A 13,325-nucleotide genomic window follows, 5' to 3' on the forward strand; every position below is an offset into this window, starting at 1 on the left:
ATGGAGGTCTACTTACATATATTAACTTGTTTTCATGGTCACATATATGTTAGTTATGGAGGTCTACTTACATATGTTAACTTGTTTTCACGGTCACGTATATGTTAGTTATGGAGGTCTACTTACATATATTAACTTGTTTTCATGGTCACATATATGTTAGTTATGGAGGTCTACTTACATATGTTAACTTGTTTTCACGGTCACATATATGTTAGTTATGGAGGTCTACTTACATATGTTAACTTGTTTTCATGGTCACGTATATGTTAGTTATGGAGGTCTACTTACATATATTAACTTGTTTTCATGGTCACATATATATGTTAGTTATGGAGGTCTACTTACATATATTAACTTGTTTTCATGGTCACATATATGTTAGTTATGGAGGTCTACTTACATATATTAACTTGTTTCATGGTCACATATATGTGAGTTATGGAGGTCTACTTACATATATTAACTTGTTTTCATGGTCACATATATGTTAGTTATGGAGGTCTACTTACATATATTAACTTGTTTTCATGGTCACATATATGTTAGTTATGGAGGTCTACTTACATATATTAACTTGTTTTCATGGTCACATATATGTTAGTTATGGAGGTCTACTTACATATATTAACTTGTTTTCATGGTCACATATATGTTAGTTATGGAGGTCTACTTACATATATTAACTTGTTTTCATGGTCACATATATGTTAGTTATGGAGGTCTACTTACATATATTAACTTGTTTTCATGGTCACATATATGTTAGTTATGGAGGTCTACTTACATATATTAACTTGTTTTCATGGTCACATATATGTTAGTTATGGAGGTCTACTTACATATATATTAACTTGTTTTCATGGTTAAAAACCTCCTAATCGCTGCAAACGAGTCGATCAAAATATCTCCTCACTGACGCTCTCGTCAGCCGCGCTGTTTCAGACCAAAGCCACACCCCCAGAACGTGTACTGTGTTGTGATTGGCCAGTCAACGAGAGCTTTCCCACTGTCCTGTGATTGGCCAGGTACCTGGAAGTGACGTAATAGATAGGCCAGCTCTCAGATACACAGCTCCCCCTCTGGCACGGTGGATGCTCTGCATCTCAGCAGCTACAACCAGAGTAGTTCTTCTTCTTCTGTGGTTGAATGTACGCAACCGGATGTGCCCGGACTAGTGCCCGCACCGGGAGGCGCTACGGTGGTGAGAGGAGTGGTGAGGATTTCTGATGACGACATCAAATTAAGGAAGTGCCGATCCGCTTCGCAGAGCCCAGGAAAACAATACAACACTATTTTCTCAGCAGTGGCTGAAGTGTTGTTCTGAAACTTTAGGGTTTCATAAACGAGGTAATGACGCAGATACACACGGTCTATGTGGTCTTTTAAGTAACAGTACTTACTTGAGTAATTTTTTTGGCTACTCTACCCACCTCTGCATGTGTGTGTGTGCGTGCGTGTGTTTGAAAATGATCACCATGGCAACAAACCGATCAGTCTGACATCATTTATTGATCCAGAAAACGACAGAAATTCATCCCTGAAGGCATCACGGTGCTTTCACTGACAGACGTTTCCAGACTGAAGCTTAGAACACACACACACACACACACACACTGTATAAAATATAAAAAATACAACTGTACAAAAAATTTAAAATTCAAAACACGTCGTCCAATGAAACGCGGCCACGGCTGCACGCTAAGCTGTGATTGGTGGATCTACAGAGTGGACAGGAAGTCTCTGACCTGCAGAGGAAACAGAGTCCAGTCACACACACACACACACACGCAGAGATTAAATGTGACATAAAAACAAACCTTGTCAACGATGACTTCCTGTTTGATGCGATCGTTCTTGAAGTCGTCGTTCACGTCCAGAACCAGGACGGGAAGTTCACTTAGATACTCAAAGTCCAACCTGGACACAAGGACAGTGGACGTGTGATTAATGTAGACGCAGCGGAGTCCAACATCACTCTGTCATCTGTCTCTGTCTCATCCATTCACCCTGGTGATGACTCATTTACTGTGTCGGACACCTGAGCCGTCAAAGTCTCAGTCTCAGTCTCAGACTCAGACTCAGTCTCAGTCTCAGACTCAGTCTCAGACTCAGTCTCAGTCTCAGACTCAGACTCAATCTCAGACTCAGTCTCAGACTCAGACTCAGACTCAGTCTCAGTCTCAGTCTCAGACTCAGTCTCAGACTCACCTGAGGGTCCTGTGGTGAAGCCAGGCCTCGTGTTTAAAGTGAAGCTGTTCCAGATATTCAAGAGGAATTCCCTGTTCCTCCTCTCGACCACGATGAAGCAGACGCTGCATACAACGCTGACACACACACACACACACACAGCATTAGCATGCTCACCTGTGGCTCTGCTCTCAGGTAGATGATTGTGTAAGTGTGTGTGGTGTTAGCATTAGCAGCATTAGCATGCTCACCTGTGGCTCTGCTCTCAGGTAGATGATTGTGTAAGTGTGTGTGGTGTTAGCATTAGCAGCATTAGCATGCTCACCTGTGGCTCTGCTCTCAGGTAGATGATTGTGTAAGTGTGTGTGGTGTTAGCATTAGCAGCATTAGCATGCTCACCTGTGGCTCTGCTCTCAGGTAGATGATTGTGTAAGTGTGTGTGGTGTTAGCATTAGCAGCATTAGCATGCTCACCTGTGGCTCTGCTCTCAGGTAGATGATTGTGTATGTGTGTGTGGTGTTAGCATTAGCAGCATTAGCATGCTCACCTGTGGCTCTGCTCTCAGGTAGATGATGGCGTCCAGAGCGATGTCCGGTTCAAACTGCTTCAGGAGCCAGGTGTGCCAGTCCTGATACACACTCCACTCTGTGTCACACAGACTCCCACACTCATACAAGTTGGACGCAAACACGTACCTGTGATGACATCATCACACTCATGAGTCAGCTGACATTAGGGGCGTGTGTGTGTGTGTGTGTGTGTGTGTGTGTGTGTATCAGGAGCATTTAATGCCAGCACACTACAGTATAAACACGTGTACAGCGTCTCTGCGATGACATCAAACCTCTAACGTGTAAATTCATTCACTTTCAATGGACAGACGTGCGTGTCTGTGTGTGTGCGTAGTGTTTACTGTGTTTATGAAGTTAAAATGAAGAGGTCTCACTCTGTCTGTGTTTATGAAGTTAAAATGAAGAGGTCTCACTCTGTCTGTGTTTATGAAGTTAAAATGAAGAGGTCTCACTCTGTCTGTGTTTATGAAGTTAAAATGAAGAGGTCTCACTCTGTCTGTGTTTATGAAGTTAAAATGAAGAGGTCTCACTCTGTCTGTGTTTATGAAGTTAAAATGAAGAGGTCTCACTCTGTCTGTGTTTATGAAGTTAAAATGAAGAGGTCTCACTCTGTCTGTGTTTATAAAGTTAAAATGAAGAGGTCTCACTCTGTCTGTGTTTATAAAGTTAAAATGAAGAGGTCTCACTCTATCTGTGTTTATGAAGTTAAAATGAAGAGGTCTCACTCTGTCTCTGTTTATAAAGTTAAAATGAAGAGGTCTCACTCTATCTGTGTTTATGAAGTTAAAATGAAGAGGTCTCACTCTGTCTATGTTTATGAAGTCTGTGTGTGTGCGTACCTGTCAGAGTACACTGATCTCTCATAGAACTCCACAGGTGTGTCTGTGCGTGCGTTTGTCTGTGTGTGTGTGTATGCGTGTGTGCGTGTCTGTGTGTGTGTATGCATGTGCGTGTCTGTGTGTGTGCGTGCGTACCTGTCAGAGTACACTGATCTCTCATAGAACTGCACAGGTGTCTCAGCCTGCTGCAGTTTCAGAGTCGGAGGCTGAAGCTGAGAACGAACTCTGCTGAGACATGCGTAACTCTGAGGACACACAAGACAGCTCAACATAACTCCTCCCACTTATGTTGTCAATTAAGCAGGTGGGTGGAGTCAGATGTGGTTACCTGGAAGGTGTAGGACCAGCGGCTCGGTTTGTCGTACAACATCTGAAGAAGATTCCCTCCACTTTTCTGAGAAGAGCTCAACTCCTGCACACGCACACACGCACACGCACACACACACACACACACACACACACACAGACACGCACGGTAAACTTGGGTTACATTGGAAAACTTACTCACACACTCAGTCACTCACCTGATAAATGTCGTCACTATCATTCTGGACGTTGCACCATTTTCCAATCGGCTCAGGAATCACCTCCCAGTCCTCTGACGCCCCCTGCAGGACACGCACGAAGGTGGACTTTCCTGCAGCTGACACACACACACACACACACACACACAGACGAGACAGGTTTAAATTCACACTTGCTTCATTTTACTGTCACTGTCACTGTCATATTAGACATCACTGTCTAATAATCCCGGTTTAATCTGGGATTAAATTGTCACAAACATGAATCTGATTTAATAACTGATTTAACAATAAAATCATTATTGATTCATTTATTAATCAATAATCAGAGTGGACAGGAATTATTATTAATGATTAATTATTAATCAATTATTATTGATTAATAAATTGTTTATTGTTATTGATTAATAAATGAATCAATAATCAAAAGAACCACCGGCAGATGAATCAATAACGTTTCAGTGAATAATGTGGACAATAAAAACATTCTACGGATTATCGATGACCAAACATAGATCCTGTTATCGATTATTGACGGCAGCCTCTGTATATCTGACGCACACGGGTGATTAGGCGCGAGATTAGTGTGTGTGTGTGTGTGTGTGTGTGTTCACGGACAGACAGCGGCTCAGTTTAAAGCCAGCGCTGAACTCACCGATGTTTCCCTCTATGGAAATTTTCTTCTCTCTGCGAGACGAAGACGCGGGAACGCGGCACTGCTTCTTCGGTGGCGTCGCCATGTTTTTTTGTTTCTGGTTACGATTATTGATCCGTGGTGATCGATGTGTGTGACTGTTGTCCGCGAGGACGACGAGGGAAAGCGACTGACCGCGCGCAAACTGCGTCTGCAATTAAATTCCGCGCGCACTGCCGCGCAGAGAGACTTCCGTTTCCAGGGGCGGGGCTAAACCAGAGCAAAGAGTTTATAGTTCAAAGGAGGTCTCACTCTGTGTTTATTAAGTTAAAGTGAAGAGGTCTCACTCTGTCTCTGTTTCTAAAGTTTAAATGAAGGTCTCACTCTGTGTTTCTGAAGTTTAAATGAAGAGGTCTCACTCTGTCCGTGTTTCTGAAGATAAAATGAAGAAGTCTCACTCTGTCTCTGTTTATTAAGTTAAAGTGAAGAGGTCTCACTCTGGTTCTGTTTCTAAAGTTAAAAGTCTCGCTCTGTCTGTGTTTCTGAAGTTTAAATGAAGAGGTCTCACTCTGTCTCTGTTTCTAAAGTTTAAATGAAGAGGTCTCACTCTGTCTCTGTTTCCAAAGTTTAAATGAAGGTCTCACTCTGTGTTTCTGAAGTTTAAATGAAGAGGTCTCACTCTGTCTCTGTTTCTAAAGTTTAAATGAAGAGGTCTCACTCTGTCTCTGTTTCCAAAGTTTAAATGAAGGTCTCACTCTGTGTTTCTGAAGTTTAAATGAAGAGGTCTCACTCTGTCCGTGTTTGTGAAGATAAAATGAAGAGGTCTCTCTCTCTCTCTGTTTCTGAAGTTAAAATGAAGAGGTCTCACTCTGTCTCTGTTTCTAAAGTTTAAATGAAGAGGTCTCTCTCTCTGTTTCTGAAGTTAAAGTGAAGAGGTCTCACTCTGTCTCTGTTTCTAAAGTTTAAATGAAGGTCTCACTCTGTGTTTCTGAAGTTTAAATGAAGAGGTCTCACTCTGTCCGTGTTTCTGAAGATAAAATGAAGAAGTCTCACTCTGTCTCTGTTTATTAAGTTAAAGTGAAGAGGTCTCACTCTGTCTCTGTTTCTAAAGTTAAAAGTCTCGCTCTGTCTGTGTTTCTGAAGTTTAAATGAAGAGGTCTCACTCTGTCCGTGTTTGTGAAGATAAAATGAAGAGGTCTCTCTCTCTGTTTCTGAAGTTAAAATGAAGAGGTCTCACTCTGTCTCTGTTTCTAAAGTTTAAATGAAGAGGTCTCTCTCTCTGTTTCTGAAGTTAAAGTGAAGAGGTCTCACTCTGTCTCTGTTTCTAAAGTTTAAATGAAGGTCTCACTCTGTGTTTCTGAAGTTTAAATGAAGAGGTCTCACTCTGTCCGTGTTTCTGAAGATAAAATGAAGAAGTCTCACTCTGTCTCTGTTTATTAAGTTAAAGTGAAGAGGTCTCACTCTGTCTCTGTTTCTAAAGTTAAAAGTCTCGCTCTGTCTGTGTTTCTGAAGTTTAAATGAAGAGGTCTCACTCTGTCTCTGTTTCTAAAGTTTAAATGAAGAGGTCTCACTCTGTGTTTCTGAAGTTTAAATGAAGAGGTCTCACTCTGTCTCTGTTTCTAAAGTTTAAATGAAGAGGTCTCACTCTGTCTCTGTTTCTCAAGTTTAAATGAAGAGGTCTCACTCTGTCTCTGTTTCCAAAGTTTAAATAAAGGTCTCTCTCTCTGTTTCTGAAGTTAAAGTGAAGAGGTCTCACTCTGTCTCTGTTTCTAAAGTTTAAATGAAGGTCTCACTCTGTGTTTCTGAAGTTTAAATGAAGAGGTCTCTCTCTCTGTTTCTGAAGTTAAAGTGAAGATGTCTCACTCTGTCTCTGTTTCTAAAGTTTAAATGAAGGTCTCACTCTGTGTTTCTGAAGTTTAAATGAAGAGGTCTCACTCTGTCCGTGTTTCTGAAGATAAAATGAAGAAGTCTCACTCTGTCTCTGTTTATTAAGTTAAAGTGAAGAGGTCTCACTCTGTCTCTGTTTCTAAAGTTAAAAGTCTCGCTCTGTCTGTGTTTGTGAAGTTTAAATGAAGAGGTCTCACTCTGTCTCTGTTTCTAAAGTTAAAATGAAGAGGTCTCACTCTGTCCATGTTTATGAAGTTAAAATGAAGAAGTCTCACTCTTGTCTCTGTTTATTAAGTTAAAGTGAAGAGGTCTCACTCTGTCGCTGTTTATGAAGTTAAAGGTCTCGCTCTGTCTGTGTTTATTTAGTTAGAATGAAGAGTTCTCACTCTGTCTCTGTTTCTAAAGTTTAAATGAAGAGGTCTCTCACTCTGTTTCTGAAGTTAAAATGAAGAGGTCTCACTCTATCTGTGTTTATGACGTTTATAGAGTTAAAATAAAGAGGTCTCACTCTGTCCGTGTTTCTGAAGTTTAAATGAAGAGGTCTCTCTCTGTTTCTGAAGTAAAAATGAAGAGGTCTCACTCTGTCTCTGTTTCTAAAGTTTAAATGAAGAGGTCTCTCTCTCTCTGTTTCTGAAGTTAAAATGAAGAGGTCTCACTCTGTCTCTGTTTCTAAAGTTAAAAGTCTCGCTCTGTCCGTGTTTATGAAGTTAAAATGAAGAGGTCTCACTCTGTCCATGTTTATGAAGTTAAAATGAAGAAGTCTCACTCTGTGTTTATGAAGTTAAAATGAAGAGGTCTCACTCTATCCGTGTTTATGAAGTTAAAATGAAGAGGTCTCACTCTGTCCATGTTTATGAAGTTAAAATGAAGAAGTCTCACTCTGTCTGTGTTTATGAAGTTAAAATGAAGAAGTCTCACTCTGTCTGTGTTTATGAAGTGAAAATGAAGAGGTCTCACTCTGTCTCTGTTTCTGAAGATAAAATGAAGAAGTCTCGCTCTGTCTCTGTTTATTAAGTTAAAGTGAAGAGGTCTCACTCTGTCGCTGTTTATGAAGTTAAAGGTCTCGCTCTGTCTGTGTTTATTTAGTTAGAATGAAGAATTCTCACTCTGTCTCTGTTTCTAAAGTTTAAATGAAGAGGTCTCTCACTCTGTTTCTGAAGTTAAAATGAAGAGGTCTCACTCTATCTGTGTTTATGACGTTTATAGAGTTAAAATGAAGAGGTTTCACTGTCTGTGTTTGTAAAGTTAAAATAAAGAGGTCTCACTCTGTCCGTGTTTCTAAAGTTTAAATGAAGAGGTCTCTCTCTGTTTCTGAAGTTAAAATGAAGAGGTCTCACTCTGTCTCTGTTTCTAAAGTTTAAATGAAGAGGTCTCTCTCTGTTTCTGAAGTTAAAATGAAGAGGTCTCACTCTGTCTCTGTTTCTAAAGTTAAAAGTCTCGCTCTGTCCGTGTTTATGAAGTTAAAATGAAGAGGTCTCACTCTGTCCATGTTTATGAAGTTAAAATGAAGAAGTCTCACTCTGTCTGTGTTTATGAAGTGAAAATGAAGAGGTCTCACTCTGTCTCTGTTTCTGAAGATAAAATGAAGAAGTCTCGCTCTGTCTCTGTTTATTAAGTTAAAGTGAAGAGGTCTCACTCTGTCGCTGTTTATGAAGTTAAAGGTCTCGCTCTGTCTGTGTTTATTTAGTTAGAATGAAGAGTTCTCACTCTGTCTCTGTTTCTAAAGTTAAAATGAAGAGGTCTCACTCTATCTGTGTTTATGAAGTTTATAGAGTTAAAATGAAGAGGTTTCACTGTCTGTGTTTGTAAAGTTAAAATAAAGAGGTCTCACTCTGTCCGTGTTTCTGAAGTTAAATGAAGAGGTCTCTCTCTCTGTTTCTGAAGTTAAAATGAAGAGGTCTCACTCTGTCCGTGTTTCTGAAGTTTAAATGAAGAGGTCTCTCTCTCTCTCTGTTTATGAAGTTAAAATGAAGAAGTCTCACTCTGTCTGTGTTTATGAAGTTAAAATGAAGAAGTCTCACTCTGTCTGTGTTTATGAAGTTAAAATGAAGAAGTCTTGCTCTGTCGCTGTTTATGAAGTTAAAAGTCTCACTCTGTCTGTGTTTATTTAGTTAGAATGACGAGGTCTCACTCTGTCTCTGTTTCTGAAGTTTAAATGAAGAGGTCTCTCTCTCTGTTTCTGAAGTTAAAATGAAGAGGTCTCACTCTGTCTCTGTTTCTAAAGTTAAAAGTCTCGCTCCGTCTGTGTTTCTAAGGTTTAAATGAAGAGGTCTCACTCTATCTGTGTTTATGAAGTTTATAGAGTTAAAATGAAGAGGTTTCACTGTTTGTGTTTGTAAAGTTAAAATAAAGAGGTCTCACTCTGTCCGTGTTTCTGAAGTTTAAATGAAGAGGTCTCTCTCTCTGTTTATGAAGTTAAAATGAAGAGGTCTCACTCTGTCTTTGTTTATGAAGTTAATATGAAGAGGTCTCACTCTGTCTCTGTTTCTAAAGTTTAAATGAAGAGGTCTCACTCTATCTGTGTTTATAAAGTTAAAATGAAGAGGTCTCACTCTGTCTGTGTTTATAAAGTTAAAATGAAGAGGTCTCACTCTGTCTGTGTTTGTAAAGTTAAAATGAAGAGGTCTCACTATGTCCCAGTTTATGATGTTAAAATGAAGAGGTTTCACCGTCTGTGTTTGTAAAGTTAAAGTAAAGAGGTCTCACTCTGTCCGTGTTTCTAAAGTTAAAATGAAGAAAACCTAAAACCAGCAGGAGGCAGCACTGCAACATGCTGCGTGACAACTGCCGGGAAACTCGAGAGAAGAAGAAAAAGAAGACGTGGAACGTTGGACATCGTTGTGTTGTTGGACATCATTGTGTTGTTGGACGCGTAAGAAAGAGTTTGAGTCAAACCCAGAAACAGAAGAAACGAATAAAGAAAAGCTCCCGTTTGTGGATCAGATGCCTGGATTTGACGTCACAGTCTCGGAGGTAACTCGTCTGCTCTGTTGTCAGAATAATGGGAACATGTTAAACCGGGTCCAGGTCATGGTCCGGGTCTGATCTAGTCCGCTGAGTCTGTCTGAACAAACTCTCTCTTTATAAAAAAAAATAAATAAAAAAACACGACTCGTGACATTTTCCGACTTATTTCCGCGTTTATTCACTGAAGCTTACGTTAGCTCGCATGCTAACAAGACCGCGACACTGATTTACGGCAAACATGTGACCAAAGCGGAAGAGAAGAGGAAGAAGCTGCGCATCAGAAAAGCGGAGCCGCGTCGTGATCGATACCGATTAATAACAGATATCAGCAACATTTCTGATCAGAGGGGGAGAGACATGAGCTGCGCAGGCGCAGACCTGAGGATCGTGTTCAGTCCTGGGCGCGTGCAACTGGTCCAGGTAAACACCGGCTAACAGCCAACACAACAGCTCCTGGAAAATCCTGGAAAGTTTGTGAAAATGATCTGATTTTACCTGATGATCGAGGGTGTGTGTGTGTGTGTGTGTGTGTGTGTGGGGCAATGTCGTACTGATGTAGTTCTGTGTATGTTCCAGGAGGAGGTGCTGGGTCCAGGCCTCAGGGTCCTGGTTACTGGGGCGACAGGTCTCTTAGGTCGTGCAGTCTACAGAGAGTTCCAGAATAACGGCTGGTTGGTTATTGGGATTGGATACAGGAGAGCTAGGCCCCGCCTCCTCCGCTGTGACCTCACTGACGAGGACGCTGTCAGAGAAATACTGCATGAGTACAAGGTGCCTGTCTGGGTTTAGTCAGACTAACATGTTTTTAAAGTCTGGTCTTAGTCAGACTAACATGTTTTTAAAGTCTGGTCTTAGTCAGACTAACATGTTTTTAAAGTCTGGTCTTAGTCAGACTAACATGTTTTTCTCGTGAACGTACTGACCGTTGTCGTGTTGTCGCAGCCTGACGTCATCGTCCACTGTGCAGCAGAGCGACGCCCGGATGTAGTGGAGCGACACACTGAAGCCGCCATTAACCTCAACGTGCATGCCACGAGCACGCTCGCCAAGGAGGCGGGTCAGTGGACATCACATGATCTCATCTTAACTCACACTCTTTCCACACGTTTGTAGTGCAATTAGATGTGTGTGTGTGTGTGTGTGTGTGCGTGTTTGTGCGCGCGTGCAGCGGCGCGCGGAGCGTTCCTCCTCTACATCAGCTCTGATTACGTGTTCGACGGCAGAAATCCTCCGTACGGAGAAGACGATAGTCCACATCCTCTTAACGTCTACGGGCGCAGTAAACTGGAGGGAGAGAGAGAGACACTGAGACACTGTCCAGGTACTTGTCTGTCTTCCTGAGCTGTGTAACGGTCTGTCTCCCTGAGCTGTACAACTGTCTGTCTCTCTGAGCTGTGTAACTGTCTGTCTGCCAGGCGCGGTGGTGCTGCGGGTGCCCGTCTTGTACGGGGAGGTGGAGTCAGTGACCGAGAGCGCGGTCACGTCTCTGTGGCTCAAAGTCCAGGACGTGAGTGAGAGCTGGACTCTGGACCACTGTCAACAGAGATTCCCCACGGACACGCGAGACGTCGCCGCTGTCTGCAGGACACTGTGTGAGAGAGCGAGACAGGTAACTGACAGAGAGCGAGACAGGCAACTGACTGAGAGAGAGAGACAGGTAACTGACTGAAAGAGCGAGACAGGTAACTGACTGAAAGAGCGAGACAGGTAACTGACTTAAAGAGCGAGACAGGTAACTGACTGAGAGAGAGACAAGTAACTGACAGAGAGAGAGACAGCTGACCTTTCTCTCCCTCTCCCTGTGTCTCTGTCTCACCTTTCAGGACCCGTCTATCTGCGGGATCTTTCACTTCTCGGCCAATGAGCAGATGACCAAATATGAGATGGGCGTGGCCATTGCTGAAGCCTTCAAGCTGCCGTCCAATCACCTCATTCCTGTAAATACAAGAGTTATTAATTAGTCTGTTTGAACGGAGCTCACCTGTCTCACTGACCCTGTACCCGTCTGTCTCTCTGTGTGTCAGCTGACTGAACAGCCTGCAGCAGCAGCAGCTCTTCGTCCAATCAACAGTCGTCTGAACTGTTCTCGTCTGGAGCTGCTGAACCTGAGCGTCGCCACGCGACCTTTCACCTCCGCCATTGTCGACTGTCTGTGGCCCTTTACAGACGACAAGCGCTGGAGACAGACAGTTTTCCACTGACAGACAGACAGGTTCATTATATACAGTACATGTGTTAAATTATTGTTGATGTTTGTCAAAAATCTGAAAATAAACTCAAACATAATAAAGTGTGTGTGTGTGTGTGTGTGTGTCTCCACCCTGAGGCGCCACAGTGCCGACTTGTGGCAAAAGAGCATAAAACAAACAGCAGAAGAATGAAAGAACATGAGATAAATATTTGTGTGACTTCAATGATCGTTTATAAATCAAAGGTAACTAAATCTTTGATCTTTTTTTATTCTTTGATGTTCAAACAAATAAAAAGTGAATAATATAGTGGTAATTATAGTTCCCGGTTCGTCCAGCAGGGGGCTTTAGTCAACGTCAGCTGCCGCAAACGCCGCAGAAGAAGAAGGACCGTGCGCATGCGCAGTGTGCACTCGTGGCTCAGCAGAAGATGGCGGCACCCGTGGACCTGGAGCTGAAGAAGGTAACGTGTTTTTGTTTCTCGTGGCTCATCGCGTGGCGGGAACGTGTGGCGCGCGGACATGTAACTTACGTTCAGCGGGATCACGTGACTGAGCGGCTGTTTTTACTTTTTTACAATTCATTAAAAAACAAAAAAAACCTGACAAAGAAAAGAGGCGGGGCTTTACTATTATACGTTCACGTGATGAATTAATGACGTTTGTGTGACGTTGATCCGCAGATTTATATCGATAAACGTGCTCCACCTGCTGGTTGTTTAAGCCCCGCCCCCTGGTCTTCATTAATGCGCCTCACGCTTGATCCGTTCTGACGTCATAACTTCTGGTTTTTGATCCAAGTTTCGTGTTTGTCGATTGAGCCTCTCCCATGACTCAGTGTTTACAACCATTGTTTAAGCAGAGTCTCGGTCTCTGTGCTCTCTCTGCTCCTGGTCTTGGTTTCTGTGCTCAGAGTGACACCTCCTGTCTCTCAGGCGTTCTCGGAGCTGCAGGTGAAGATGATTGACACGCAGCAGAAGGCCAAGATGGCCGACCTGCAGATCGATCAGCTGACCCGCCTCCACAAACACGCCAAGCTGACGCACGCCGAGATCGCGTCGCTGCCTGACAACACGCGACTCTACGAGGGCGTGGGACGCATGTGAGTCTTCATGACGACAGGAAGCGCAAGGAAGTGTCAGGAAGTGTGACGTCACGCACAGTGAGATCAATGACGTGTGTGTTTCAGGTTCATCCTGCAGTCGAAGGAGGAGATCAACAACCAGCTGACGGACAAACAGAAAACAGCTGACGAGAAGATCAAAGAGCTGGAGGTAGACACTTTCTCTTTTCACCCAAAACAAGATTAGTAATGTTTGAGAATCATGACCCACTGTGAGTGTGTTTGTGTTTTCCAGCAGAAGAAGTTGTACCTTGAACGCAGCGTCAAAGATGCAGAGGACAACATCAGAGAGATGCTTCTGTCCAGGAGAGCTCACTGATCGATAATCAATAACATGTTCCTAATAAAAGTTCCCAACCTGCAACAGTCTGTTTGCTCAATTACTGATCAATAACAATGAA

At 42.6% G+C, this 13,325-nt stretch overlaps 3 protein-coding genes across 6 annotated transcripts; 2 read left to right on the plus strand and 1 right to left on the minus strand.

Annotated features, from left to right (window-relative positions):
* Positions 1-1,493: 1,493 nt before the first annotated feature.
* zgc:110540 (deoxynucleoside kinase) lies at positions 1,494-4,989 on the minus strand. Its single transcript, XM_058627591.1, has 8 exons — positions 4,781-4,989; positions 4,126-4,244; positions 3,930-4,013; positions 3,737-3,846; positions 2,738-2,885; positions 2,212-2,327; positions 1,821-1,920; positions 1,494-1,748 (listed from the first exon to the last, which is right to left on the minus strand). Exons 1-8 carry the CDS (start codon positions 4,863-4,865, stop codon positions 1,722-1,724), a joined length of 789 nt encoding a protein of 262 aa, XP_058483574.1. The 5' UTR covers positions 4,866-4,989; the 3' UTR covers positions 1,494-1,721.
* Positions 4,990-9,446: 4,457 nt separating this feature from the next.
* Positions 9,447-11,903, plus strand: mat2b (methionine adenosyltransferase 2 non-catalytic beta subunit methionine). 2 transcript variants are annotated; one of them, XM_058628408.1, is made up of 7 exons: positions 9,447-9,619; positions 10,190-10,384; positions 10,556-10,670; positions 10,782-10,934; positions 11,029-11,222; positions 11,437-11,550; positions 11,638-11,903. In XM_058628408.1, the coding sequence occupies exons 1-7, from the start codon at positions 9,590-9,592 to the stop codon at positions 11,812-11,814; spliced, it is 978 nt and encodes a 325-aa protein (XP_058484391.1). In that variant the 5' UTR covers positions 9,447-9,589; the 3' UTR covers positions 11,815-11,903. The 2 variants fall into 2 exon arrangements, with proteins under 2 accessions (XP_058484391.1, XP_058484390.1); XM_058628407.1 differs by having other exon boundaries at positions 9,468-10,033.
* A 221-nt stretch (positions 11,904-12,124) lies between these two features.
* On the plus strand, positions 12,125-13,288 carry pfdn1 (prefoldin subunit 1). Of its 3 annotated transcripts, none has more exons than XM_058628411.1 (4): positions 12,125-12,265; positions 12,737-12,903; positions 12,991-13,075; positions 13,163-13,288. In XM_058628411.1, exons 1-4 carry the CDS (start codon positions 12,233-12,235, stop codon positions 13,241-13,243), a joined length of 366 nt encoding a protein of 121 aa, XP_058484394.1. In that variant the 5' UTR covers positions 12,125-12,232; the 3' UTR covers positions 13,244-13,288. The 3 variants fall into 3 exon arrangements, with proteins under 3 accessions (XP_058484394.1, XP_058484393.1, XP_058484395.1); XM_058628410.1 differs by having other exon boundaries at positions 12,126-12,265; positions 13,160-13,288; XM_058628412.1 differs by having other exon boundaries at positions 12,152-12,265; positions 12,715-12,903; positions 13,160-13,288.
* Positions 13,289-13,325: the final 37 nt, after the last annotated feature.

This window comes from Solea solea, chromosome 4, assembly GCF_958295425.1.
Source record: "Solea solea chromosome 4, fSolSol10.1, whole genome shotgun sequence".
NCBI classification, from domain to species: domain Eukaryota; kingdom Metazoa; phylum Chordata; class Actinopteri; order Pleuronectiformes; family Soleidae; genus Solea; species Solea solea.